Below are 26962 nucleotides of genomic sequence, written 5' to 3' on the forward strand. Positions count from 1 at the left end.
TTGTTAGATAGCATAGAGAGAAATGGAGAGAGGAGGAGAAGACAGAGAGGGGGAGAGAAAGACAGACACCTGCAGACCTGCTTCACCGCCTGTGAAGCGACTCCCCTACCGGTGGGGAGCCAGGGGCTCGAACCGGGATCCTTACACTGGTTCTTGAGCTTTGCGCCACGTGCGCTTAACCCGCTGTGCTACTGCCTGACTCTCGATATATAGGAATATTAATATGAAATTCATGTCATGGTGTATTTTATAATATTACGATGAATATAAAATGAACATAACTGTGACAAGCCATTATCAGTTACAATTTATTTTTACTTTAAGATAAATCTTCATTTTTCTTTTATGATTATTATAGGTAGAGACAGAGAGGCAGGGAGAAAGGGAGAGAGAGAGAGAGAGAACACAGCTTCCTTCAATGTGGTGGGAGTCCTAGGACTTGGGTCGCACACATGACATATCAGCTCATTGTCCAAGCAAGCAAGCTGTTTTGCCAGCCCTGGTTTATTCCTTTTTTTTTTTTTCTAAAAAAATTATTTATTTATTTATTCCCTTTTGTTGCCCTTGTTGTTTTATTGTTGTAGTTATTGATGTTGTCGTTGTTGGATAGGACAGAGAGAAATGGAGAGAGGAGGGGAAGACAAAGAGGGGGAGAGAAAGACAGACACCTGTAGACCTGCTTTACCGCTTGTGAAGCGACTCCCCTGCAGGTGGGGAGCCAGGGGGCTCAAACAGGGATCTTTGTGCCAGTCCTTGCGCTTTGTGCCATGTGCGCTTAACCTGCTGTGCTACCGCCCAACTCCCGGTTTATTCCCTTTTAAGCTCTAGATATAAGAAGATTAGGGTGGAGAATAGTAAGCATCTATGCTCCCTTCCCTAGACTTCCTCTGCCAGCGGTTTGCAAAGACTCAAGACACTGATTGACGACTGAAGAATCATTTCCATTATTTTACAGAAGTGTGTAATCAAACCACCTGCCACCCTTTGTTCAAAATGCTCTACTAAAAATGGAGATAAAAAGCTAACTCTGCTAAAAATATCTTTGCTTCATTACTTGGTAACTACATTAAAATGTCAGCTCCAGAATTTTCGAGTTGCTTCCAGAAGTTCCTCCAGTAGAACAGAAGACCCCTCACTCACCCTGCATAGGGGTAGGGAGGAATCCCTTTGACCCCCAAGCCCGTTATCTGTTAAAGAGAAAAGAGAAATTGTGATTAAAGGGAATTCACTTACAGGTCACTCACTTTGAGAGCATTTGTATGATTCATAATAATATATTTGGCCACTGATTATCCTTCTTTTCTTTCTGATCATGTAAAGGAATCACTTATCTGGTATTTATGTCCCAATTCAAATTATTCATGTAGATAATAATCCAGTTAGAAACTATTTACAGGTGAAGGGGCTGCGTGGTGGCGCACCTGGTTAAGCACACACATTACAGTGTGTAAGGACCTGGGTGTAAGCCCCTGCTCCCCACCTGCAGGGGAAAAGCTTCCTGAGTGGCAAAGCAGGTCTGCAGGTGTCTGTCTCACTCTCTAGCTCCTTCTCCCCTCTCAATTTCTCTCTCTGTGTGTCCAATAATAAATAAAAGAAAGAAAAAGAAAAAAAAGAAACTATTTACAGGTGGTCCAGGAGATAACACAGTGATAGAGAGAAATGGAGAGAGGAGGGGAAGACCGAGAGGGGGAGAGAAAGATAGACACCTGCAGACCGGCTTCACTTCCTGTGAAGCGACCTCTATTGCCATGGTTGTGTGAGTCAATTAGTGACAATAACACATGGAGGCCTATCTAAATAATCTATAGCCTGCAAATTGAAATCAACAATATTGCTCACTAATATTTTTTAAAAAAAATTTTCTTTATTCCCTTTTGTTGCCCTTGTTTTTTATTGTTGTAGTTATTGTTGTTGTTGTTATTGAAGTCATCATTGTTAGATAGGACAGAGAGAAATGGAGAGAGGAGGGGAAGACAGAGAGGGGGAGAGAAAGATAGACACCTGCAGACCTGCTTCACCGCCTGTGAAGCGATGCCCCTGCAGGTGGGGAGCCGGGGGCTTGAACCGGGATCCTTACGCTGGTTCTTGCACTTTGCGCCACCTGCGCCTAAGCCACTGAGCTACCGCCGAACTCCCATGGAATACATTTTTTAACAATGAAATTACTACAGTTCTAATAGTGAAAAATAATTGAGAATGGTCTCTGTAATTATGTACTGAAAAAATAATACTATCAAAACAAATATTTAAAGCAATATACTACTATCAAAACAACATACTTGGAAAACCGTAAGAAAACAAACATTGGATCTGTGTATTTACAATTAGAGTAATCATACATGCTTTTGTAATGACAAGTAATTAAATTTACAACTAATTTTTTGGGGGAAGATTCTAATAATATTTAATATGTGGAATTGATAAGTCAAAGCATGCTATTATCCTTACTTTCCATAATTGCTTACTATTCAATGCCTCATTTTTCAAATAATGATAGCTTTTATTTAATTTTTATGAGAATTTGTGAGTCTATGTAAATTATTAAACTGAAGTTATCTTCAATTCAAATATTATCACTAAATTTCACTAAGTGCTGAGAATTTTAATATTGTGCTTAATTTTTGCACTTGTAAGACTTAGTGGATTGGGACTCCACAAATATAATATTTAAAATAAGAAATTGTAAGCATTGCACATGTACAATCATGAAGTGGTAAATAGTATTAAAATAAAATATAAAATTATATCTTTTAAAAATATTATTTATTTATTCCCTTTTGTTGCCCTTGCTGTTTTTTATTGTTGTAGTCATTATTGATGTCGTTGTTGTTAGATAGGATAAAATTATGTCTTAAAAAAGAAAACTGAGAAATGTTATGCATGTCCAAACTATTGTATTTATTGTTGAATGTAAAACATTAATCCCTCAATAAAGGAAAAAAAACAAGAGAGACAGAGAAAAAGAAAGACCTGAAATCTGATCGTTTTATAAAAAAAAAAAATTGGGAGTTGGGCGGTAGCGCAGTGGGTTAAGTGCAGGTGGCCCAAAGTATAAGGACTGGAGTAAGGAGACCGGTTTGAATCCCTGGTCCCCCACCTGCAGGGGAGTAGCTTCACAGGCGGTGAAACAGGTCTGCAGGTGTCTATCTTTCTCTCTCCCTCTCTGTCTTCCCCTCCCCTCTCCATTTCTCTCTGTTCTATACAACAACGACAACATCAACAACAATAAAACAACAAGGGCAACAAAAGGGAAGAAATAAATAAATATTGAGAAAACTTTTCTGTTGATGTTAAAGATATATATTACCAGAGGAATGTACCTCTGGTTTTCTTTTTTATTTATTTATTATTGAATAGAGGCAGAGAGAAATTGAGAGGAAGGGAGACATTTTCTTGGGAGTTGGGCGGTAGCACAGTGGGTTAAGCGCATGTGGTGCAAAGCAAATGGACCGCAGTAAGGATCCTGGTTTGAGCCCCCGGCTCCCCATCTGCAGGGGAGTCGCCTCATAGGTGGTGAAGCAGGTCTGCAGGTGTCTTTCTCTCCCTCTCTCTGTCTTCCCCGCCTCTCTCCATTTCTCTCTGTCCTATCCAACAACAACGACATCAGTAATAACTACAACAATGTTAAACAACAAGGGCAACAAAAGGGAATAAATAAATAAATATTAAAAAAAAAGAGTGGCCCAGTGGTAAAGCTTTGGACGCTCAAGCATGAGGTCCCAAGTTCGATCCCCGGCAGCACATGTGCCATAGTGACATCTGGTTCTTTCTCTCTCCTCCTATCTTTCTCATAAATAAATAAAATCTTAAAAAAAGAAAGAAAGAAAAACCAGACAGCACTCTGGTACATGTACTGCTGGGGATTGATTTTTGAGAACTCAGTTCTTTACCCACTGCGCCACCTACTGGACCACTATAAAAACAATCTTCAATCACTGGGGAAAAAAATTAAAAGATTTTAAAAATGTATTTATCAGATAGACACAGAGAGACATCGAGAGGGAGTGGGACAACAGGGAGGGAGAGAAAAAGAGATGGCTGCAGCTCTACTTCACCATGACTCCAGGCCTTTGGAAAACAGAAAAGGCTCCTTGCAGAAAACAGAAAAGCTTTGGTCCCAGCAGGATTTCAGAAAGAAACCAATCAGCGAGGAGGGATGGCAATTGACTCCAAGTCCCACGAGATCATCACTTGACCTCTTAACAAATTAGCCCTCAGCAGATGCTGTCTACTTCCAGGGCAGTTACAGTGAAGTCTGCACCATTTAATACTCTTGTGATTCATGAATTCAAGGCACTCTCTAGAGACATAAAAATAGAATCCAAAATTGGGAGGGAGGGGCAATCACCACTCAGAACACAAGAGTCAGCCCTGAAGAAGCTCAGGAATAACATGAGCAGCTGGGCCTGCAAAATAAGCTTACTTGAATAGTGTGCCGGTCCTTGCGCTTAACTTGCCATCTGTGCTTAACCCGCTGCCCTACTGCCCAGCTCTCTGCTCGATCCCTAGTTCTAACCTGGCTTCACTACACTGAAAGAAGCTTTGGTGCTGTGGTTCCTTTCTGTCTCTCTCTCTTTCCCCCTCTCTCTTCTTTTTCTGTCTTTGTCTACACATACACACACACACACACACACACACACACACACGAATAAACACCAAGTATTTGGCCACAGTAGGGGCGGGGAGGACTCATATGACTGAGGATCATCAAAAATAAATTCAGGGGGCCCGGGTGGTAGCGCAGTGGGTTAAGTGTACATGGTGCAAAGCACAAGGACCGGCGTAAGGATCCCTGTTCGAGCCCTGGCTCCCCACCTGCAGGGTAGTCGCTTCCCAAGCAGTAAAGCAGGTCTGCAGGTGTGTCTTTCTCCTCACCCTCTCTGCCTTCTCCTCCTCTCTCCATTTCTCCCTGTCCTATCCAACAACAACAGCCATAACAACAATAACAACAACAACAATAAACAAGGGCAAATAAAAAAAGGGGAAAAATAGCCTCCAGGAGCAGTGGATTCATAGTGTAAGCACCGAGCCTCAGCAATAACCCTGGAGGCAAATAAATAAATAGATAAATAAATAAAATAAATAAATAAATTTAGGGGCCGGGCCAGGCAGCAGTGTACCTCGTTGAAAACAAATAGTACTAAGCCACAAGGATGCCGGTTTGAGCCCCCGCTCCCTACCTGCAGGGGAAGCAGGTCTGCAAGTATCTATCTTTGTCTCTCCCTCTCTATCACCTCCTCCTCTCTCAATTTCTCTCTGTCCTATCCAATAAAAACGGGAAGAAATCACTGCCAGGAGCAGTGGATTCATTGGGCCGACACTGAGTCCCAGCGATAAGCCTGGAGAAAAAAAAAAGATTAATAATCTTCAAAAGGAATATAGGCAGTGCATCAATTTTTTTAAAAGTGTCCATTAGATTTGTGGACAGTAAGGGAAACCAGACACATAAAGTCTATGTGTGCTTAACCAGCTGCGCTACCGCCCAACTCCCCCTCTCTCCATTTCTATCTGTCCTATCCAACAGCAACAACAGCAGTGACAACAATAATAATGACAACCACAAGGGCAACAAAATGAGGGGGGGAGTGGGGAAAAATGGCCTCCAGGAGCAGTGGATTTGCTGTGCAGGCACAGAGCCCCAGTGAATAACTCTGGAGGCAAAAAAAAATTTAATATTAAAGGAATTATTATTTTTATTAAATATCTATTTATTCCCTTTTGTTGCCCTTGTTGTTTTAGTTATTGTTGTCGTCGTTGTTGGATAGGACAGAGAGAAATGGAGAGAGGAGGGGGAATACAGAGAGGGGGAAAGACAGACACCTGCAGACCTGCTTCACCGCTTGTGAAGCGACTCCCCTGCAGGTGGGGAGCCGGGGGCTCGAACCGGGATCCTTATGCCAGTCCTTGCATTTAGCCTGTTGTGCTACAGCCTGACTCCCATATTAAAGGAATTATTAAGCCATGGAAAATAAGAGCTATGAGGAATGACTTCAAGAGATGGGATTATGTATCCCTGAGGAAAAGACACGGGTGGGGGGGTGACTTTGCTATAGTTCTCAAATGGGCATGGAAGGTGACCACACTACAAGCCAAACAAAAGTCAGGTTGAGTTGCCAGAAGAAGTACAAAGAAGTAGCTGATCAGCAGGATGGGTTTCCTAAACACTTTCATTGAGATCCAGAATCTCATCCACAGGCGTATGGCTGGAGCAACGTGCCAGCTAACCCAAACTTCCTCCCAGGCTCAGGACTGCAATCAGAAACAAAACTCTGGTCTCCAGTGAGAATCCCTTTGTTTTATTTTCACCATGAGGAGATGGCATAGCAAGGATGGCCTGACACTCCACCTCCCCCTCAGGAGGCTCCTGACAGTTTGCTGGCAGCAAATGCTTTACTTCCTAGATTGTTTCCTATCTCTCCAACAGAGTCAATTCACGGAAGATTTAAAACAGATTCAAGGGAGGGGGAGACAGCATAATGGCTCTGCAAAGAGACTCTCATGTCTGAGGCTCCGAAGTCCCATGTTCAACAAAACTGATTAGGCCAAGAGCTAAAACTATAAATAAGATACTAGGGCTGTGGAGATGGCATAATAGTTCTGTGAAGAGAATTTTTTTTTTGTCTGAGGCTTGGATGTCCCAGGTTCAAACACCACCATAAACTGAGCAGTGTGTTGGTAAAACAAAACAAAACAAAACAAAACAAAACAAAACAGGGGGCCAGCGGTAGCACACTGGGTTAAGCACACATGGTGTGAAGCTCAGGGACTGGCATAAGGATCCCAGTTCTAGTCTCTTGCTCCCCACCTGCAGGGGGGGTCACTTCACAAGTGGTGAAGCAGGTCTGCAGGTATCTTTCTCTCCTTTCTCTCTCTCTCAATTTCTCTCTGTTCTCTCCCACACAGCAGCAACAACAACAATGGAGAAAAGATGGCCACCAGGAGCAGTGGATTCGTAGTGCAGGCACTGAGCCCCAGTGATAACTCTGGAGGCAAAACAAACAAACAAAATGGGGGCTGGGCGGTAGCGCAGCGGGTTAAGCACACATGGCACGAAACACAATGACCAGAGTTGAGAATCCCGGGTAGAGCCTTTGGCTCCCCGCCTGCAGAGGAGGTTGTTTCACAGGCAGTGAAGCAGGTCTGCAGGTGTCTATTCCCCCACCCCATCTGTCTTCTCCTCCTCTCTCGATTTCTCTCTGTCCTACCCAACAACAATGATAAACAACAAGTAGCTTCTAGGAGCAGTGGATTCATAGTGCAGGCACTGAGCAATAAGCCTGGAAGCAGAACAAAAAAAAAAAAAAAGGAAAAGGAAAAAAAAAAGAAAGGGAGGGAGGAAGGGAAGAATGAAATCCTACAAGGTTGTATAGTTGAAGTTGAAATGGAATTGTTCCAAGAATCACATGGTTTTAAATTGAGAGATTATAAAGCTGATTTATTGTTATTATTATTGTTGGTGATGGTGGTGGTTTTTACCAGAGCACTCACTACCCGGCTCTGGCTGATGGGGGTGCTAGGAATTGAACCTTTGACCTCAGCCTCGGGCATGAAAGTCTTTTTTTTATATATAAATATTTATTTATTTATTTATTCCCTTTTTGTTGCCCTTGTTGTTTTATTGTTGTAGTTATTATTGTTGTCTGTCTTCGTTGTTGGATAGGATAGAGAGTAATGGAGAGAGGAGGGGAAGTCAGAGAGGGGGAGACACCTGCAGACCTGCTTCACCGCCTGTGAAGCGACTCCCCTGCAGGTGGGGAGCCAAGGGCTCTAACCGATATCCTTACATTGGTTCTTGCGCTTTGCGCCATGTGCACTTAACCTGCTGTGCTACTGCCCGACTCCCAGCATGAAAGTCTTTTGCAGAACCATCATGCTGTCTCCCTGACCCTCACAATAATTTTTTTTGGGGGGAGATGGGGATGGGGCGGGAAGGAGTAAAGTGGAGAGCAACAGTTCTGCTCTGGCTGCATTTAGCAAGTGATGACACTCGACATCTGTTATTACCGTGGATGACTTTCATTTCAAACCTGTCAAGGCAGAAGCGAAACACTAAGTAGGCAAAATCGGGTTGACACGTGGTTCCACGGGGTCTAAATTTACTATGAAAATTTGCAACCCCAGGACCCCCTGCAGGCACAGCATCTGTTCTATAAGAGCAGTTGTCTTCACCACAAAATGAAATGGAAAGGCTAGCTTTTTGTCTGCCTCTCTCCAATACAGGCAGAGGAATTCCCATTCCTGAAGAGCATGATTAGGTGACTGGGGACTGTCAGGATTTTCTTTCTTTGGGATGGAGGATATTCACAGTGTTGTACAATTCTTTTTATTTTTTTAATTGTTTTTTAGAGAGAGATGGAGAGAGAGAGAAGAGAGAGGAGAGAAACACCAGAGCACTGCTCAGCTCAGGCTTATGGTGGTGCGGGGGATTGAACCTGGGACTTAGGAGCCTCAGGCATGAGAGTCTGTTTGCATAACCATTATGCTGTCTCCCCCGCCCACTGTACAATTCTTGTTGTATAGTTATTGAACTGTTAGGTGTTGTCTGAAGAGGGCTAGACATATTGTTCTGGATTTCCAGTCACTTATAGTCTAGAACGTCTAAATAAAGTGTTTTACAGTCTAGCATGGTGAACTTAAATGCAAAATAGAGTGGCCTAGGAGGTAGCACAGTGAATAAAGCACTGGACTCTCAAGCATGTGGCCCTGAGTTTGATCCCCGGAATTACATGTGCCAAAGAGATGCTCTGGTATTTCTTCTCTCTCTTTCTCTCTCTCTCTCTCTCAAAAAAATGCTTACAAGTACAAAACAGAATCATTTATTTAGAAGTATAAAAAGCATTAGTTCCTTTGGTCTTGAAGGAAGGACAGTGAATAAATCATTGAACTCCCAAGCATGGGGCCCAGAGTTCAATCCCCGGCAGTACCTGTACTAGAGTGATACTCTGGTTCTCTTTCTTTCTCTCTCCTTCTGTCTCTCTCATTAATAAATATCATTAACAAAAATAAAATAAAATAAAATAAAATAAAAAGACTAAAGAAAAAAAAAGGAAAGAAAGAAAAGCACTAACCCCCTAGTTACTTAACTAAGGTTCTCCCACCTCCATTCTCAAAATTAAAGAAACGGCCAGATTACCTTGAAAATCCCACCAGCTTCAGGCTGCTTCATTACGCACTCAGAGGTCAGTCCATCCTGAGCAGTGGTCACAAACATTTCCGAATAATCTTTCCCTCCAAAGCAGCATGATGTTGTGTTTTCAACGGGCAACTTCACCGTTTGGAGCCGTTTTCCTAAGTCACCAGACATTTTATTTCACAGTTAGTTCTATTGATAGTAAAAGTTCCAACCAGCTGCAACATTTGGAAACTCTTATGGAATAATAGGCAAGTGCAAAGAAAATAATGGAGGTTGGACTTCCAGCATAGTGGATGTACCTTCTCTGGTAATTGGTCTTTAAAAATATTTTATTGGGGAGGGGCAGCAGGTTAAGCACACATGGCTCAAAGTGCAAGGACCCGTGTAAGGATCCAGATCAAGTCCCCTGCTCCCCACCTTCAGGGGTTCGCTTCACAAGCGGTGAAGTGGGTCTGCAGGTGTCTATGTTTCTCTCCTCCTCTCTGTCTTCCCCTCCTCTCTCCACTTTTCTCTGTCCTAGCCAACAACAATGACAGCAATAATAATAACAACTACTACAACATCGATAAACAACAAGGGCAACAAAAGGGAAAAAATCCAGGAGCAGTGGATTCGTAGGGCAGGCACTGAGTCCTAGCAATAACCCTGGAGGCAAAAATAAATAAATAAATAAATATTTTATTTCAGAGCCAGTGTGGTGGCAAATTGATTGAGTGCATATGTTACAATGCACAAGAACCCAGGTTCAAGCCCTGGTCCCTACCTGCAGGGGGAAAGCTTCACGAGTGGTGAAGCAGGGCTGCAGGTGTCTCTCTGTCCCTCTCCCTCTCTTCTCCTCCTTCCTCTCAATTTCTGGCTATCTCTATCCAATAAATAAATAAAGATAATAAAATTTTTTTAAATATATTATTTTAATGAGAGAGATAACATATAATGAATGAGACAGTGAGAGAGAGAAAACACTACTCAGCTTTGGCTTATGGATGGTGTTAGGAATTGAACCTGGGATCTTGGAGTCTCAGGTACAAGAGTCTTTTGCAGAACCATTATGCTGTCTACCCAGACCCCTAAAAATTGATTTTGACCAGAGAGGCTTAACGTCTGAGCAAAAGAACTTTTAACTATCATTTTGGGACTATGTCTTTGACTAGTAAGCGAATGTCTTCAGCTCCAAGGGGCTGCTGCTCTCCAGGCCCGGCATGACGTTTCCGTTCTCCTGGGAACCTTACCTGTCTCGGGATCCAGACGAATCACTCTGCCTCCATTGTAGCAGGCCACCCAGAGCTTGCCCTCCACATCAATACACATCCCGTCTGGAATTTGTTCTTCTTTCTCCAGCTTGTAGACACTTCTGCGGTTGGCTAAGTTGAAAATACACACACACACACACACACACACACACACACACTTGGCAAAATAGCTCACTTGGACAGTGCGCTGTCCTATGATCTCTTTCTCTTGGCCTCTCTGTCTCACTCTTTTAAAAATATGTTATTTATTTATTTTTAAAGATTTTATTTATTAGTAAGAAAGATAGGAGGAGAGAGAGAAAAATCCAGACATCACTCTGGTACATGTGCTGCCAGGGATTAAACTCAGGACCTCATGCTTGAGAGTCTAGTTCCTTAGCCACTGCACCACCTCCCAGACCACTGTTCATTTATTTTAATGAGAGTGATACAGAGAGAAGGATACAGAGAGAAAGACCAGAGCACTGTTCATCTGTGACTTATGGTAGTGTTGGGGATTGAACCTGGGACCTCAGAGCCTCAGGCAGGAAAATATTTTTTTTTTTGCAGAACCATTATGCTGTCTCCCCCTCATTGTATCACTCTTTCTCTCTTTTTTAAAAATATTTATTTATTTATCTATTCTCTTTTGTTGCCCTTTTTATTGTTGTTGTTATTGATGTCACTGTTGTTGGATAGGACATGAGTGTGTGTGTTGTCATCTCTGGGCCTTCACTGTCCTGGGATAACTTTTCATATAGAAAGATTGATACAGGGAGTCGGGCGGTAGTGCAGTGGGTTAAGCGCATGTTGTACAAGGGGTAAGGACCGGCGTAAGGATCCTGGTTCGAGCTCCGGGCTCCCCACCTGCAGAGGAGTCACTTCACAGGCGGTGAAGCAGGTCTGCAGGTGTGTATTTCTCTCTCCCTCTCTGTCTTCCCCTCCTCTCTCCATTTCTCTCTGTCCTATCCAACAACAATGACATCAATAACTACAACAACAATAAAAAACAAGGGCAACAAAAGGGAAAAATAAATATATAAAAAAAGAGTGATATAGGGAGGTGGGCGGAAGCGCAGCGAGTTAAGTGCACAGGGCACAAAGCGCAGGGACTGTCATAAAGATCCCGGTTTGAGCCCCCTGCCCCCCACCTGCGGGGGGGACCCTTCACAGCCAGTGAAGCAGGTCTGCAGGTTTCTGTCTTTCTCTCCCCCTCTCTGTCTCCCTTCCTCTCTCTGTTTCTCTCTGTCCTATCCAGTAACAACAACAACAATGACAACAATAATAATAATGACAACAACAAGGGTAGCAAGAAGGGCAACAAAATGGGAAAACTGGACTCCAGGAGCGGTAAATTCATAGTGCAGGCACCAAGCCCCAGCAATAACACTGGAGGGGAAAAAAAAGCCAGTCAGAGGACCCAGTAGGGGTTGTATTGTTATGTGGAAAAGTGTTATGCATATACAAACTATTGTATTTACTGTCAAGCGTAAAACACCAATTCCCCAATTTAAAAAAAAAAAACTTTAAAAAATGTGCCAGTAAGAAATGGGTAAAATCAGTCATTTAAAAAAAAAAGTGCTGGGAGTCCGGTGGTGGCGCAGTGGGTTAAGTGCACGTGGCGCAAAGCGCTAGGACCTGCGTAAAGATCCGGGTTTGAGCCCCCGGCTCCCCGCCTGCAGGGGCGTCGCTTCACAAGTGGTGAAGCAGGTCTGCAGGTGTCTAGCTTTCTCTCCCCCTCTCTGTCTTCCCCTCCTCTCTCCATTTCTCTCTGTCCTATCCAAGAGCAATGACACCAAAAGGGAAAATTAAAAAGAAAAAAAAAGTGCTATGTGCTGGCGAAATAGCCCACATGGGTAGAATACCTGCTTTGTCATGTGTGAGACCCAGGTTTGAACTCAGTCCCCATCTCATTGACAGAAACTTTGGTTCTGTGGCATCTCTGTCTCTGTCTCTCTCTTTATTGCCACCAGGGTTATTGTGGGGGCTCAGTACCTGCATAACGAATCCGCTGCTGTCAGAGACCATTTTTTCCCTGTTTATTTTATTTTATTTATTTTCCCTTTTGTTGCCCTTGTTGTTTTTTATTGTTGTTGTAGTTATTACTGTTGTTGTTGATGTCGTCATTGTTAGATAGGACAGAGAGAAATGGAGAGAGGAGGGGAAGACAGAGAGGGGGAGAGAAAGACAGACACCTGCAGACCTGCTTCACCGCCTGTGAAGCGACTCCCCTGCAGGTGGGGAGCCAGGGGCTCGAACCAGGATACTTAAGCTGGTCCTTGCGCTTCATGCCACGTGCGCTTAATCCACTGAGCTACCGCCCGACCTCCCTCCTCCTCCCCCCCTTACACTTCTTTTCTATTTTATTTGATGGGACAGAGAGAAAATGAATAAGGAGGGGGAGATAGAGAGGGACAGAGAAAGAGACACCTGCAGACCTACTTCACCGCTTGTGAAGCTTCCCCCACTGCAGATGGGGAGCCCTGTGCATGCTAACAGGCACTCAACCAGGTGAGCCACGGACTGATCCCTGCACTTCATATTTCAAGGAAAACCTGTATAATGAACATTTTGTCCACAGTTAAATCTTCACAAGGGTCTTCTTCTTTTCCCATGAGTCATTTCTATTATTGATTTTTCCTTTGTGGCTCAGCACCTTTTATTCTTCTTCTAGCGTTTGCCAGCACCTTTTATGAGAAAGTTTGAAATGTTCTTTTCTCATTTATTCCCTTCTAGATTCTATCTAGGTCTCATTCAGAGCCCATTAATAGAGTTATGTCAAGCCCAAACTCCACATTCCTGTCCTTTTTGGTAAAGATTCATTTAGTTTCATATTTATTTTAGATAGAGTCAGAGAGAAAGAGAGAGAGAGAGAGAGAGAGAGGGAGAGAGAGAGATCTCACAGCAACAAAGCTTCTTTCAACGCAGCGGGGACCAGGCTAGAACCTGGGTTGTGCTCACGGCAAAGCAGCGTCATATCCAAATGAGCTATCTTGCTGGCCTCTTCTAGTCCTCTTATCCCATTCTGCTGTATATTTTTTTTCCTTTAGTCACCTCCTGAAAGAACACAAGCCATTGTGTTCTGGGAGGTGGCACAGTGGAGAAGGCATTGGACTCTCAAGCATAAGGTCACGAGTTCAATTCCCCAGAAGCAAATGTACCAGAGTGATTTCTGGTTCTCGCTCTCTTTCCTGTCATTTCTCATGAATAAATATAATAAATAAAAAAGAACACAAGCCATTAAAAATAATTTTTTTTTTAAAGAAAGAGAGCCAGGGAGCCAGGCGGTGGTGCACTTGGTTAAGTGTACACATTTCAGTGTGCAAGGACCCAGGTTCAAGCCCACGATCCCCACCTGCAGGGGGAAAGCTTCACAAGTGGTGAAGCAGGGCCGCAGGTATCTTTCTCTTTTTTTAAAAAAAAAATTTATTTATTTATTTATTAATGAGAAAGATAGGAAGAGAAAGAATCAGGCATCATTCTGGTACATGTGCTGCTGGGGATTGAACTCGGGACCTCATGCTTGAGAGTCCAATGCTTTATCCATTGTGCTACCTCCCAGACCACTTTTTTTTTTCTATCAGAGAACTTCTCAGCTCTGATTTATAGTGGTGCAGGGTATTTAACCTGGGATTTTGGAATCTCAGGCATGAGAGTTTCTTTGCATAACCATTATGCTATCTATCCTGCCCTCTGTCTCTTTCCTCTCTATCTTCCCCACTCTTCTCAATTTCTCTGTTTCTATCCAATAATAAATAAATAATTTTCCTAGATTTCTTAATATATATATATATATATATATATATATATATATATATATATAGTCAATACCAGGGATCAAACTAAAAACCTCATGCTTGAGAGTCCAACACTTTATCCATGGTACCACAACCATTTGTGTTTTTTTAAATTAATTAATTAATTAATTAATGAGTGAGAACCAGAACATCACTCTGACACATGCAATACTAAGGACAGAACTCTGGAACGCATGCCTGAGAATTCAACAGTTTATCTACTGTGCTACCTTCCAGGCCACACAGAGTCAATTTATTATTTAAAAAAATACTTTATTTATTTTAATGAGAGAGAGACAGAGACCAGAGCACTGTTCAACTCTGGCTTCTGGTGGTACTAGAGATTGAATCTGGGATCTTGGTGCCTCAGGCAGGAGAGTCTCTCTCTCTCTCTCTCTCTTTTTTTTTTTTTTGTATGACTGTTAATGCTATTTCCCCAGCTCTGGGTGGATTTAATAGTAAACTTGTTCCTAGTAATAGTGGCAAGAAAAAGGATTAAGGATCTATGCACATTAAGTTCTCTCACTTTCTCTCCCTCTCCCTCTATCCCTCTCCCTCTCCCTCTATCCCTCTCCCTCTCCCTTTCCGTGTGTGTGTGTGTGTGTGTGTGTGTGTGTGTGTGTGTGTATGTGGTGTGGTGTGTTGACAAAGTCAGTATTTAGCTCTGGCTATTGCTGGTGCCAGAATTGAACCCGTGCAAGTTCTGTGTGCTACCGCTGCGTGCTCTCCCCAGCTTAAGTAAAGAACGTTTCCTATGGGTTGAAGTCTCCAGAGTCAACCTGATAGTAATCTCCACCTATAAATCTCAGCAGCATTCGGGAAAACGAGGAACAAGTACATACCGATCTTCCCTGTCTGCAGGTCATAGTCAAAGGCATCCACCGAGTAGGACAGGCTGTCAATGTAATAGAAAATCTTGTGGTCCAGGGACCAATCCAAACCGTTGGAGATATCCACCTGGTCGAAGTACTTTTCCACATGGTGGTTGGGAAAGAGGGAATACAGGGCGCCTTGGTGCCGCTCTAGAACTGCAGGAGCCGTTTCTTCGGCCATGGTTCCTGCGGAAGCCAAAGCAAAGAGCTCATCCCTGCCTCCTATTGTGCAATCCTGTACATTACACCATCTTTAAAATAACATTTTTTAAATATTTATTTCCCTTTGTTGCCCTTGTTTTATTGTTGTAGTTATTATTGTTGTTGTTGTTGGATAGGAGAGAGAGAAATGGAGAGAGGAGGGGAAGAGAAAGACAGACACCTGCAGACCTGTTTCACCGCCTGTGAAGCGACTCCCTGGGGACTCGAACCAGGAGCCTTACGCCAGTCCTTGGGCTTTGCGCCATTTGCGCTTAACCCGCTGTGCTACCGCCCGGCTCCCTAAAATAACATTTTTTTTTACTTTGTAATTTCATACTGTTTAACAAGATTCAAAGTGTAATCTGTAACGGGTATATAAACTACCTTTCTTACCAAGGATATTTACCTGTGCTTAAATCAGAGAGATTCTTATAGAATCCCAAGCTGAATCTTGTATATGTTTTCTTTATAGAGGCAGAAAAAGGGGGGAGAACTAAGACCACAACATTGAAGCTTCCTTCAATGTGGTGGCGGCTGGGATTGAACCTGCACTGTGTGCATGGCAAAGCAGCATACTATTCAAATGAGCTGTTAGCTGGACCCCTGTATATGTTTTATTTGTTTCATTTATGAGACATCAAAGATTTTCTCTACCACTTACAACTCCTATTTTTCTTCCTTACTTTTCTCTCTCGCTCTCTCTCTCTCCTCTCTCCTTGACCACCAGGATTATTGCTGGGGCTCAATGATTGCATGACTCTATTGCTCCTGGTAACTTTTTTCCCTGCCTCCAGTTGATGTGGTTCAGTGCTGGCACTACAAATCTACTGTTTCTGGAAGACTTTTTTTTAAATCAGACAAGACAGAGAGAAATTGAGAGGGGAGGGTAGATAGAGAGAGGGAAAGAAAGATAGACACCTGCAGACCTGCTTCACCACTTCTGAAGCTAACCCCCTGCAGGTGGGGAGCCGGGGGTTTGAACTGGGATCCTTGTACTTCGTACTATGTGTACTTAACCCGGTGCTCCACTCTCCAACCCCCTCCTGGTGATCACTTAGTTTTTTACTTAAAAAAATTTTTATTATCTTTATTGATTGATTGGATAGAGACAGTCAGAAATCGAGAGGGGAGGGAGGGACAGAGAGGGTGAGAGACAGAGAGACACCTGCAGCACTGCTTCACCACTTGTGAAGCTTTCCCCCAGCAGGTGGGGACTGGGGGCTCGAACCCAGGTCCTTGCTCATTGTAACATGTGCACTCAACCAGGTGCACCATCACCCGGCCCCAATTTTTTACTTTTTATTTTATTTACCAAAGCACTGCTCATCTGGCTTATGGTGGTGTGGGGGATGGAACCTGGGACTTTAGAGCCACAGGCATAAAAGTCTCTTCGCATAAACATTATGCTATCTACTCCTGCCCACCTTTTCAGTTTTTTTAAAGATATAGGGTGAGAGACAGAGATAGATAGAGAGGGAGAGGGACAGGGAGAGCCCACAGTACCACTCCATGACTCCTGAAGCTTCCCACCTATGTAAGTGAGCTGGGCTCAAACCTGGATCCTCAAGCAAGCACGGTACTGTGTGCACTCTTCCAGGTGATCCACCACCCAGCCCATCTGATTGTCTTTGATTTTTAAAAAATATTTATTTACTTATTCTCTTTTGTTGCCCTTGTTATATTGTAATTATTGTTGTTGTTATTGATGTCGTCATTGTTGGATAGGGCAGAGAGAAATGGAGAGAGGAGGGGAAGACAGAGAGGGGGAGAGAAAGATAGACACCTGCAGACCTGCTTCACGACCTGTGAAGCGACTCCCCTGCAAGTGGGGAGCTGAGGGCTCAAATTGGGATCCTTATGCTGGTCCTTGCGCTTTGCGCAATGTGCGCTTAACCCGCTGCGCTACCGCCTGACTATTTTTGTTTTCTTTTTTAAATGCAACGTTAGAGAGTAAATGCAAGTTCTCCCTCCCGTGTGATGCTGGGGCTTGATTACGGACTTCTTTGCTATTGCCACCAGGGTTACTGCTGGGGCTTGGTGCTGGCGCTACAAATCCACTACTCCTGGTGGCCATTTTTTGCCTTTATATATTTTATTTCTTTGATCGGACTGAGAGAAATTGAGAGAGGAGGGGGAAAGAGAGAGGGAAAGAGAAAGAGAGACACCTGAAGACCTACTTCACCACGTATGAAGCTTAGCCCCTGCAGGTGGGAAGCAGGTGCTCGAACCCAGTTCCTTGTACCTTAAGTGTGCACTTAACTTGGTGTGTCACCACATGGCCCCTCCCCCTTTAAGATTTATTTATTTATTGGGGGGGAGAAAGAAAGAACCAGAGCATCACTCTGACACATGCAATGCTGGGGACCAAATCCAGGACCTCATGCTTGCGAATCCAATACTTTGTCCACCGTGCCATCTCTTGGGTTGTTAGAGGTCTTTCTTTCTTTCTTTCTTTCTTTCTTTCTTTCTTTCTCTCTGGAACTGTGAGGATAAGGGTGAGTGGAGAGGCTCAGTGGTCCAGCTCATGCTTCATAGGTCTCAGGCCCTGGTTCAGTCCTTAGCAGTAAAGAAACACAGGACCAGGAGACCACATGACTCACCTGGGCAAATGTGCAGGAGCCTAGGTTCGAGCCTCAGCACTGTGGGTTGGGATGTGTTATTGTGGATAAGGTATCGAACTCTCTCCTCTCTCTTTCTCTCTCTCTCTCTCTCTCTCTCTCTCTCTGTTTCCAGGGTTATCACTGGTACTCGGTGCCAGCACTACGAATCCACTGCTCCTGGAGGCTATTTTCTCCATCTTTGTTGCCCTTGTTGTGGCTGTTATTATTGTTGTTGTTGGTTAGGACAGAGAGAAATCAAGAGAGGAGGGGAAGACAGGAGGAGAGAAAGACAGACATCTGCAGACCTGCTTAGTGAAGCAGCCCCCTGGAGGTGGGGAGCTGGGTGCTTGAACCAGGATCCTTACACTGGTCCTTCTGCTTTGAGCCATGTGCGCTTAACCCGCTGCTTATTTATTTATTTTCCCTTTTGTTGCCCTTGCTTTATTGTTGTAGTTATTGTTGTTGTTATTGATGTCATTGCTGTTGCATAGGACAGAGAAATGGAGAGAGGAGAAGTCAGAGAGGGGAAGAGAAAGACAGACACCTGCAGACCTGCTTCACTGCCTGTGAAGCGACTCCCTTGCAGGTGGGGAGATGGGGGCTTGAACCGGGATCCTTACACCAGTCCTTGCGCTTAGTGCCATGTGCGCTTAACCCGCTGCACTACCACTCGACTTCCCCCTGAACTCTCTTTTTAAATATTTTATTAGGGGTTGGGCTGTAGCGCATCGGGTTAAGCTCACGTCGCGCAATTCCTGAGGACTAGTGTAAGAATCTCGGTTCGAGCGCCCGGCGGAGGGGGGGGGGGTCGCTTCACAAGCGGTGAAGCAGGTCTGCATGTGTCTATCTTTCTCTCCCGGTCTCTGTCTTCCCCTCCTCTCTCCATTTCTCTCTGTCCTATCTGGCAAAACATCAGTAACAACAATAAGGGGCTCGGGTGGTAGCGCAGCAGGTTAAGCGCAGGTGGTGCAAAGTGCAAGGACCGGCATAAGGATCCCGGTTCGAGCCCCCGGCTCCCTACCTGCAGGGGAGTCGCTTCACAGACGGTGAAGCAGGTCTGCAGGTGTCTATCTTTCTCTCTCCCTCTCTGTCTTCCCCTCCTCTCTCCATTTCTCTCTGTCCTATCTAACAACGACAATATCAGTAATGACAACAATAATAACTACAACAATAAAACAACAAGGGCAACAAAAGGGCATAAATAAATATTTTTTAAAAATAACAACAATAATTATAACCACCACAATGATAAAAACAACAAGGGCAACAAAGAGGAAAATAAATTAATTAAAAATGTTTTAAAGACTTTATTTATTGGATAGAGACAGAGAGAAGTTGAGAGGAAAAGAGGGAGAGGGGAGGGAGGGGGAGAGAGATCTCTGCAGTATCGCTTCCCTGCTTGTGAAGCTTTTTCCTTGCAGGACCTTGAACCCAGGTCCTTGAGCATTGTAACATATGTGCTCAACCAGGTTTTCTCTTTCGTTAAGAAATAGATCTGTCTTTCTTTCTCTCTCTTTTTTTTTTTTTTTTTTTTGGTTTAAGAAAGAAATGTAGAGGGGCCAGGTGATGATGGGCTCATTTATGCGCACATAGTACTAAGTACAAGGACTCGTGCAAGGATCCGGGTTCAAGATCCCGGCTCCCCACCTGCAAGGGGGACGCTTCATGTATTTATTTTCCCTTTTGTTGCCCTTGTTTTTTATTGTGGTTATTGTTGTTGTTATTGATGTCGTCGCTATTAGATAGGACAGAGAGAAATGGAGAGAGGAGGTGAAGACAGAGAGGGGGAGAGAAAGATAGACACTTGCAGACCTCCTTCACCGCCTGTGAAGCGACTCCCCTGCAGGTGGGGAGCCGGGGGCTTGAACCGGGATCCTTATGCTGGTCCTTGCACTTCGTGTCATGTGCGCTTAACCCGCTGCGCTACCACCTGACTCCCGGTGTGTCTATCTTTCTTTCTCCCTCTCTATTTCCCCCCTCCTCTCTCAGTTTCTCTCTATCTTATCCAATTAAAAAAAAATAGAAAAAATGGCCACCAGCGACAGTGGGTGTATAGTGCCAGCATCAAGCCCCAGCGATAATCCTGGAGGCAAGAAAAAAAAAAAGGAAAAAGGAAAAGAAAGAGAAAGTAATGCAGAGTCCTTGAATGCACTAGATGCCTTATAAGACAATGCTTGCACCTTTCAGAAGGAATCTAACCCTCGCCACTTGGGAGCAAGCACATCAGTTCTGAGGTTCAGGAATGCAACCCCATGAAGCTGTTTATGACCCGACACCTCCCCCCACTCCTCACCTACTTGCATGTGCTTGAGTCTGGCTCTAATTAACATTCCAAATACTTGGAGAGTGGGTCAAATGGACAGACTGCCTCCTCAGCTTTAGACAGAAGAGTGAGTGAGTGCTACACAGGTGGGGAACACATTCTAATAGCAACTAATAGGAAGCAGGATGGCAGTCCGGTAGGTGGAGCTATGGATAAAGCACTGGACTCTCAGCCATGAGGTTCTGAGTTCAGTACCCAGCAGCATATGTACCAGCGTGATATCTGGTTCTCATTCTCTCTCTCTCTCTCTCTCTCTCTCTCCTCAATAAATAAATACAGTGGTGGGTAGGTGGCACAATGGATAAAGCACTGGACTTTCAAGCATGAGGCCCCAAGTTCAATCCCCAGCAGCCCATGTATCAGAGTGATGTCTGGTTCTCTCTCTCTCTCTCTCTCTCTCCTCCTAACTTTCTCATTACAAAAAAGTAAAATTAAAAAAATTATATTTATTTGATTTGATAGAGACAGCCAGAAATCAAGAAGGAAGGGGGTAACAGAGAGGAAGAGAGACAGAGAGACACCTGCAACAATGTTTCACCACTTATAAAGCTTTACCCTTGCAGGTAGGGGCAGGGGCTCGAACCCGGGTCCTTGCACACTGGAATGTGTGCGCTCAACCAGGTGGGCCACCACCCGGCCCCAATAAGTAAAAAAAATTTAATTTATTTATTATTGGATAGAGACAGATAAAAATTGAGAGGGGGAGGGGTAGATAGAGAGGGAAAGAGACAGAGAGACACCTGCAGCCCTGCTTCACCACTCATGAAGCTTTCCCCCTACATGTGGGGACCAGGGGCTTGAACCTGGGTCCTTGTGCACTATAATGTGTGTGCTTAACCAGGTGTGCCACCACCTGGCCCCCATAAAATCTTAATAAATAAATTTTTTTTTAAAAAAAGAAAGTAGGTCAAGGGATGGTGAAATAGCTCCCTTGGGTAGTGCATTGCTTTGCCATGTGTGGGGCCCAGGTTCGAACCCAGCTCCCAGCACACTGGAGGAAAGTTCAGTGCTATGGTCTCTTTAACTCACTCTGTCCCTCTGTTTCTATTGTAAAACTAATAAGAAAGAAAGAAAGAAAGAAAGAAAGAAAGAAAGAAAGAAAGAAAGAAAGAAGGTATTGCAGATAGACCATACCTGCAAAGTATCTCCCAGCAGGATCCACCTTCCCATCATTGAATCGATTGTTCTTCTTATCTGTGTCTACTGTGGCCAAGATGGCTGTTGAATGATTGTCCCAGTTCAAAGCACAAAACTTGGTTCCAATCGTGGCAACATAGCCTCCAGACTTGCGAATGGCCACAGAGCTGACCGGGGCATCTGCAGAGGCAAAAGCAGCAGAGCACAGCACACATATATAAGTGAGTGTATTCCAGGGGCAGTAATGCACCAGCTAGAGCGCACATGTTACCACGAGCATGAACCTAGGTTTGAGCCCATAGCCCCCACCAGTGTGAGGTGGGGAAGAAGCTTCACAAGCAGTGGAGCAGGGCTACAGGCATTTCTCCTTCTTCCTATCTCTCATCCTCTGTCAGAAAGAAAGAAAGAAAGAAAAAAAGAAAAAGGACAAAAATGACTACTGGGAAAGTGAAGCTGTGCAAGCACTGAACCTCAGTGATAACCCTGTTAGCAAAACAAAACAACAACAAGTCTATTCCCAAAGCATTTATGTGAGCGCGCATGTGTTTCTCTGTGTGTGTGCGCGCGCGTGAGCGCGTTGAGTATAGGGTAGAAAAAGTGAACACAGTTCAGCTCTTCTGAGGGCCCTCAGTCTAGTGTGGGAGACAAAAATGTCAGAGCACAGCAGCCTCCATATTTTGGAGCAAGGACCCATCAGAGGAGGGATCCCAAAAAGGTAGCGAGCGGTGGAGGATGGCTAACAGAGCAGAGGTCACAGGGCAAGTGAAACTCAATTGGCTCGACTTCCAGAAAATCCAGAGACAAAAATTCTTCTTGCAAGTAGGTTCTGTAGCATTTCTCCAACTTCCCTCCTTGCATTGTATGGGGGGATCCCCTATTTTCCATGTTGTTGTTGTTGTTGTTGTTGTTTTTGCCTCCAGGGTTATCACTGGGGTTTGGTGCCCTTGTGCCTGTTGTTGCTGGATAGGACAGAGAGAAAACGAGAGAGGCGGGGAGACAGAGAGGAGGAGAGAAAGACAGACACCTGGGAGTTGGACGGTAGCGCAGCAGGTTAAGCGCACGTGGCGCGAAGCACAAGGACCGGCATAAGGATCCCGGTTCAAGCCCCGGCTCCCTGCCTGCAGGGGAGTCGCTTCACAGGCGATGAAGCAGGTCTGCAGGTGTCTATCTTTCTCTCCCCCTCTCTGTCTTCCCCTCCTCTCTCCATTTCTCCCTGTCCTATCCAACAACGACAACAATAAAATAACAAGGGCAACAAAAGGGAATAACTAAATAAATATTTTAAAATACTTTTAAAAAAGAAAAGAAAGATAGACACCTGCAGACCTGCTTCACCACTTGTGAAGTGACCCCCCCCAGGTGGGGAGATGGAGGCTTGAACTGGGATCATTGAGCGGGCCCTTGCGCTTTGCCCCATGTGTGCTTAACCTACTCTGCTACCGCCCAGCCCCCCTTTTTTTAACCAAAGCACTGATCAGCTTTGGTTTACAGTGGCGCAAAAGATTGAACCTGGGACTTCAGAGCCTCAGACATTAGAGTCTCTTCGCATAACCATTATACTATCTACCCCTGCCCTTCCATTTTTTTTAATGGAGACTGCTTCATGAATCTCTTCTGAAAGTAAGCAAGATAAAAATAACCAATAGTCACAAATGTAGATTCCTTAAGAAAACAGCCACAAGCCTTTAGTAGATTAGTATGTTTTGTATCTTTAGGCTATCTGGGTTCAGTAGCTTTCCGTGTATAGAAAATGTATTTTTAGGGGGCCAGGTGGTGGCACACCTGGTTAAGCGCACACATTACAGTGCACAAGGACCCAGGTTCAAGCTCCTAGCCCTTACCTGAAGGAAGAAAGCTTTACGAGTGGTGAAACAGTGTTGTAGGTGTCTATCTCTCTCTCTATCTACTCCTTCCCCCTCAATTTCTCTCTGTCTCTGTCCAATAATAAATAAATAAGATACTTTTAAAAAGAAAAATATGGGAGTCGGGCGGTAGTGCATCAGGTTAAGCGCAGGTGGCGCAAAGTGCAAAGACTGGCGTAAGGATCCCAGTTTGAGCCCCCGACTCCCCATCTGCAGGGGAGTTGCTTCACAAGTGAAGTAGGTCTGTAGGTATCTATCTTTCTCTCCCACTCTCTGTCTTTCCCTCCCCTCCCCTCTCAATTTCTCTCTGTCTTATCCAACAGTGACAACATCAGTAACAACAACAATAATAACCACAATGATAAAAACAACAAGGGCAACAAAAGGGAATAAATATTTTTTAACAATGAAAAATGTATTTTCCTTTTTTGATTAATTAATTAATTAATTTGCCATCAGGGTTATTGCTGGAGCTCAGTGTTTGCAAGAGGACTACACCATTCCTGGTAGCTATTCCTTCCCCTCACCACCATTTTTTCTTTTGATAGAGAATGAGATAGAGAGGGAGAGAGAAAGACACCTGCAGCACTGCCCCACAGCTCATGAAGCTTTTCTACCTAAAGATGGGGACTGAGGACTGGAACCTGGGTAATGTGTGTACTCTACCGGGTGCACCATGACCCAGCCCCAATTTCTTCTTTAGGTTAGAGAGAATGAAGGCTGTTGTGAGCAGTCACAGCAAACAGAATTTATTTTGCAAAAATTTCCTAATCACTTATTTGATTGGGTGCTCTGAGAACAGCTCTTAACCAAAAGCCCTCTCAGATGTTGAGTCAAACCATTGAGGGTCCCAGGGAATGTGGACTTGAGAACCCTATTAAAAGGGTCACATTCTCACTGGGGGTCCCAGGGTGTGGATTTGAGAACCCTGTTCCTCTTCCCCACCTCATACTTTTATTTATTTTGGATAAAGACAGAGAGAAATTGAGAGAGGAGGAGGAGAGAAAGGGGAGAGAGAAAGAGAGACACCTGCAGCTCAGTTTCATTGCTTGTGAAGCTTCCCCCCTGCAAGTGGAAACTGAGGACTTGAACCCAGGTCCTTGCACACTGTAATGTGAGCGCTCGACCAGGTGTGCCATTGCCCCCCTTCCAACTCTCCCCCCAAAGATTTATTTGTGTATTTATTTATTAGAGAGAGAAAAAAAGAGAGAGAGTAAAAAAAGAGAGTGAGAGAACCAGAGCATCACTCCGGCATATTTGATGCCGGGGATCAACTCAGGACCTTACGCTTGAGAGTCCAAAGTTTTATCCACTGCACCATCTCCAAAGACACCCTCTGTTACCTTTCTAAGCTGCTGCTGACCCCACAGGCCCTCTATATAGTTTCAGATGGGGTTTGCAGGTTAGGGGTACGAGTAGACCCCCCACCCCCAGAGTGAGTGTGCTGTGACAGCCAGCATGGGGTAGGCCGGCCTCTTCCTTCATCCCGACTTGAGTATGCTCAGTCATTTCATCTTCAGCCATACCTTCAGGGAGTATGGAAAAATTGTTCTCTGGGGGCCCGCGCGGTGGCACACCAGGTTAAGAGCACATTGCACAAAGTGCAAGGACCCGTGAAGGGATCCCGGTTAGACCCCCTGGCCTCCCCATCTGCCAAGGGGTCGCTTCACAAGTGGTGAAGCACGTCTGCAGGTATCTATCTTTCTCTCTCCCTCTCTATCTTCCCTTCCCCTCTCAATTTCTTTCTGTCCAAAAAAAAAAAAAAAAAGGGAAGTAAGAGAGAAAGAAAAAATGGCCACAGGAGCAGTGGATTCCTAGTGCAGGTACCAAGTCCCAGTGATAATCTTGAAGAGAAAAAAAAAAAGTTTATCTCATATTTTAAAAATGTCTGAAGTTCTCGGTTCTGGGTAGAGAGAGTGGACAGGAGAACCCAAGAATTCCTGGTTTTTGTCTCATGGCAGGAACCCAAGAATAAAAACAAGAAATGTCTTTCTCTTTGCTAATCAAGTCCGAACCCTACACCACAGAAGATGGGAGCCGCTTCTGAAAGTCACCCTCTCAATTTATCTCTGTCTCTGTCCAATAATAAATAAATAAAATACTTTAAAAAAGAAAAATATGGGAGTCGGGCGGTAGTGCCTCAGGTTAAGCGCAGGTGGCGCAAAGTGCAAGGACCCGCGTAAAGTCACCAGGCTATAAACATCACCACACTTGAATGCATTTGAAACTCACTGTGATTCTTTTTTTTTCCTTTTTTAAATTTTTAAATATTTATTTATTTTCCCTTTTGTGGCCCTTGTTTTTTAAATTATTGTTGTAGTTATTATTATTGTTGTTACTGATGTCGTTGTTAGGACAGAGAGAAATGGAGAGAGGAGGGGAAGACAGAGGGGGGAGAGAAAGATAGACACCTTGTTAACTCTCTTTTCAACCGCCAGGTTCCAGATCCTAGTATGATGCCGACCAGACTTCCCTGGACAGACGACCCCACCAATGTGTCCTGGAGCTCTGATTCCCCAGAGCCCTGCCCCACTAGGGGAAGAGAGAGACAGGCTGGGAGTATGGATCCACTTGTCAATGCCCATGTTCAGCAGGGAAGCAATTACAGAAGCCAGACCTTGCACCTTCTGCATCCCACAATGACCTTGGGTCCATACTCCCAGAGGGTTAAAGAATAGGACAGCTAGCAGGGGAAGGGATGGGATACGGAGTTCTGGTGGTGGGAATTGTGTGGAGTTGTACCCCACTTATCCTATAGTTTAGTCAATGTTTCCTTTTTATAAATAAAAAATTTAAAAAAAAGATAGACACCCGCAGACCTGCTTCACTGCCTGTGAAGCAACTCCCCTGCGGGTGGGGAGCCGGGGGCTTGAACCGGGATCCTTAAGCTTCGTGCCACGTGTGCTTAACCCACTGTGCTACCGCCCGACTCCCACTGTGATTCTTTTCTATCACTGCCTATGTTTTGTTTCGTTTTCTGACCAAGAAACAATTCAGCATGAGAGACTGTATCTAGGTATCTAGGTACCAACAACTGTATGTATAAACCATTAAGACCCCCCCCATAAAATGATCTGAAGAATGGACACCAAAATTAAAAAATGAGATAAAAAAACAAGTCAGCCTGACCCAAGGCACACAAGTTTTGCAGTATCATGAACTAGGTCTCCAACAGCTAAGGCTGACATCCGGAAGTGCTGAGAGAAGTCCCTACAGTATCTTCTTCAGACAAAATCAAGAATTTTTGTTACCCCTAACCAGGGAAGTATTGATGACCCAGACTTTACTCCCCAGTCGAAGTGGGAGAACCCAGAGTACATGATGGTCCAACAGTTTTAATGGAGAGGCCCAGCAGATGGCATAGTGGATAAGGCGTTAGACTCTCACACATGAGGTCCTGAGTTTGATTCCTGGCACTGCATGTGCTAAAGTGATGCTCTGCTTCTCTCTCCCCCACCCCCTCTCTCATTAATAATAAACAAATAAACAAGAAAATAAGTTTCAAGACATCTTCAGTACATTTGAACCAGCCAGTGGGGAGGGGGGAATAACGTGACACTGTGTTTGCCCCTCTCTCGAGATAGGTCTCCTATGTGGGCAGACCCGCTGACCTTACCCACAGTCACGTACTGCACTCGCTTGCTGAGCGAATCCCAGCGGCCAACCTTCCTTGCTGGGATGTCTACAAAGAGCAGAGAGTTGGTCGCTGCCTCCCACACAGGAGACTCTCCGCACCGGCAGTTCTCTGGCAGAACACACTCGATCTTAATGGAAGACATGGTGATGGTGGTGGTGGTGGTGGTGGCAG

At 44.4% G+C, this 26962-nt stretch overlaps 1 protein-coding gene across 2 annotated transcripts; it reads right to left on the minus strand.

Annotated features, from left to right (window-relative positions):
- Positions 1–294: 294 nt before the first annotated feature.
- Positions 295–26962, minus strand: RGN (regucalcin). Of its 2 annotated transcripts, none has more exons than XM_007529632.3 (6): positions 26771–26962; positions 21290–21472; positions 15002–15217; positions 10363–10494; positions 9134–9288; positions 295–1187 (listed from the first exon to the last, which is right to left on the minus strand). In XM_007529632.3, exons 1-6 carry the CDS (start codon positions 26931–26933, stop codon positions 1137–1139), a joined length of 900 nt encoding a protein of 299 aa, XP_007529694.1. In that variant the 5' UTR covers positions 26934–26962; the 3' UTR covers positions 295–1136. The 2 variants fall into 2 exon arrangements, with proteins under 2 accessions (XP_007529694.1, XP_060038467.1); XM_060182484.1 differs by lacking the exon at positions 295–1187 and adding an exon at positions 7790–8027.

Source organism: Erinaceus europaeus, chromosome X (genome assembly GCF_950295315.1).
Source record: "Erinaceus europaeus chromosome X, mEriEur2.1, whole genome shotgun sequence".
Lineage (NCBI taxonomy): Eukaryota > Metazoa > Chordata > Mammalia > Eulipotyphla > Erinaceidae > Erinaceus > Erinaceus europaeus.

Excerpts from the sequence above, each read along its gene's own strand:
- RGN (XM_007529632.3), bottom strand. The coding sequence starts at position 26,933 with ATGTCTTCCATTAAGATCGAGTGTGTTCTGCCAGAGAACTGCCGGTGC. Across the intron at positions 15,218-21,289 it reads TGCTGGGAGATACTTTGCAG|GAACCATGGCCGAAGAAACG; the intron begins GTATGGTCTATC and ends TGGCTTCCGCAG. Across the intron at positions 10,495-15,001 it reads CCTGCAGACAGGGAAGATCG|CCAACCGCAGAAGTGTCTAC; the intron begins GTATGTACTTGT and ends TTTTCAACTTAG.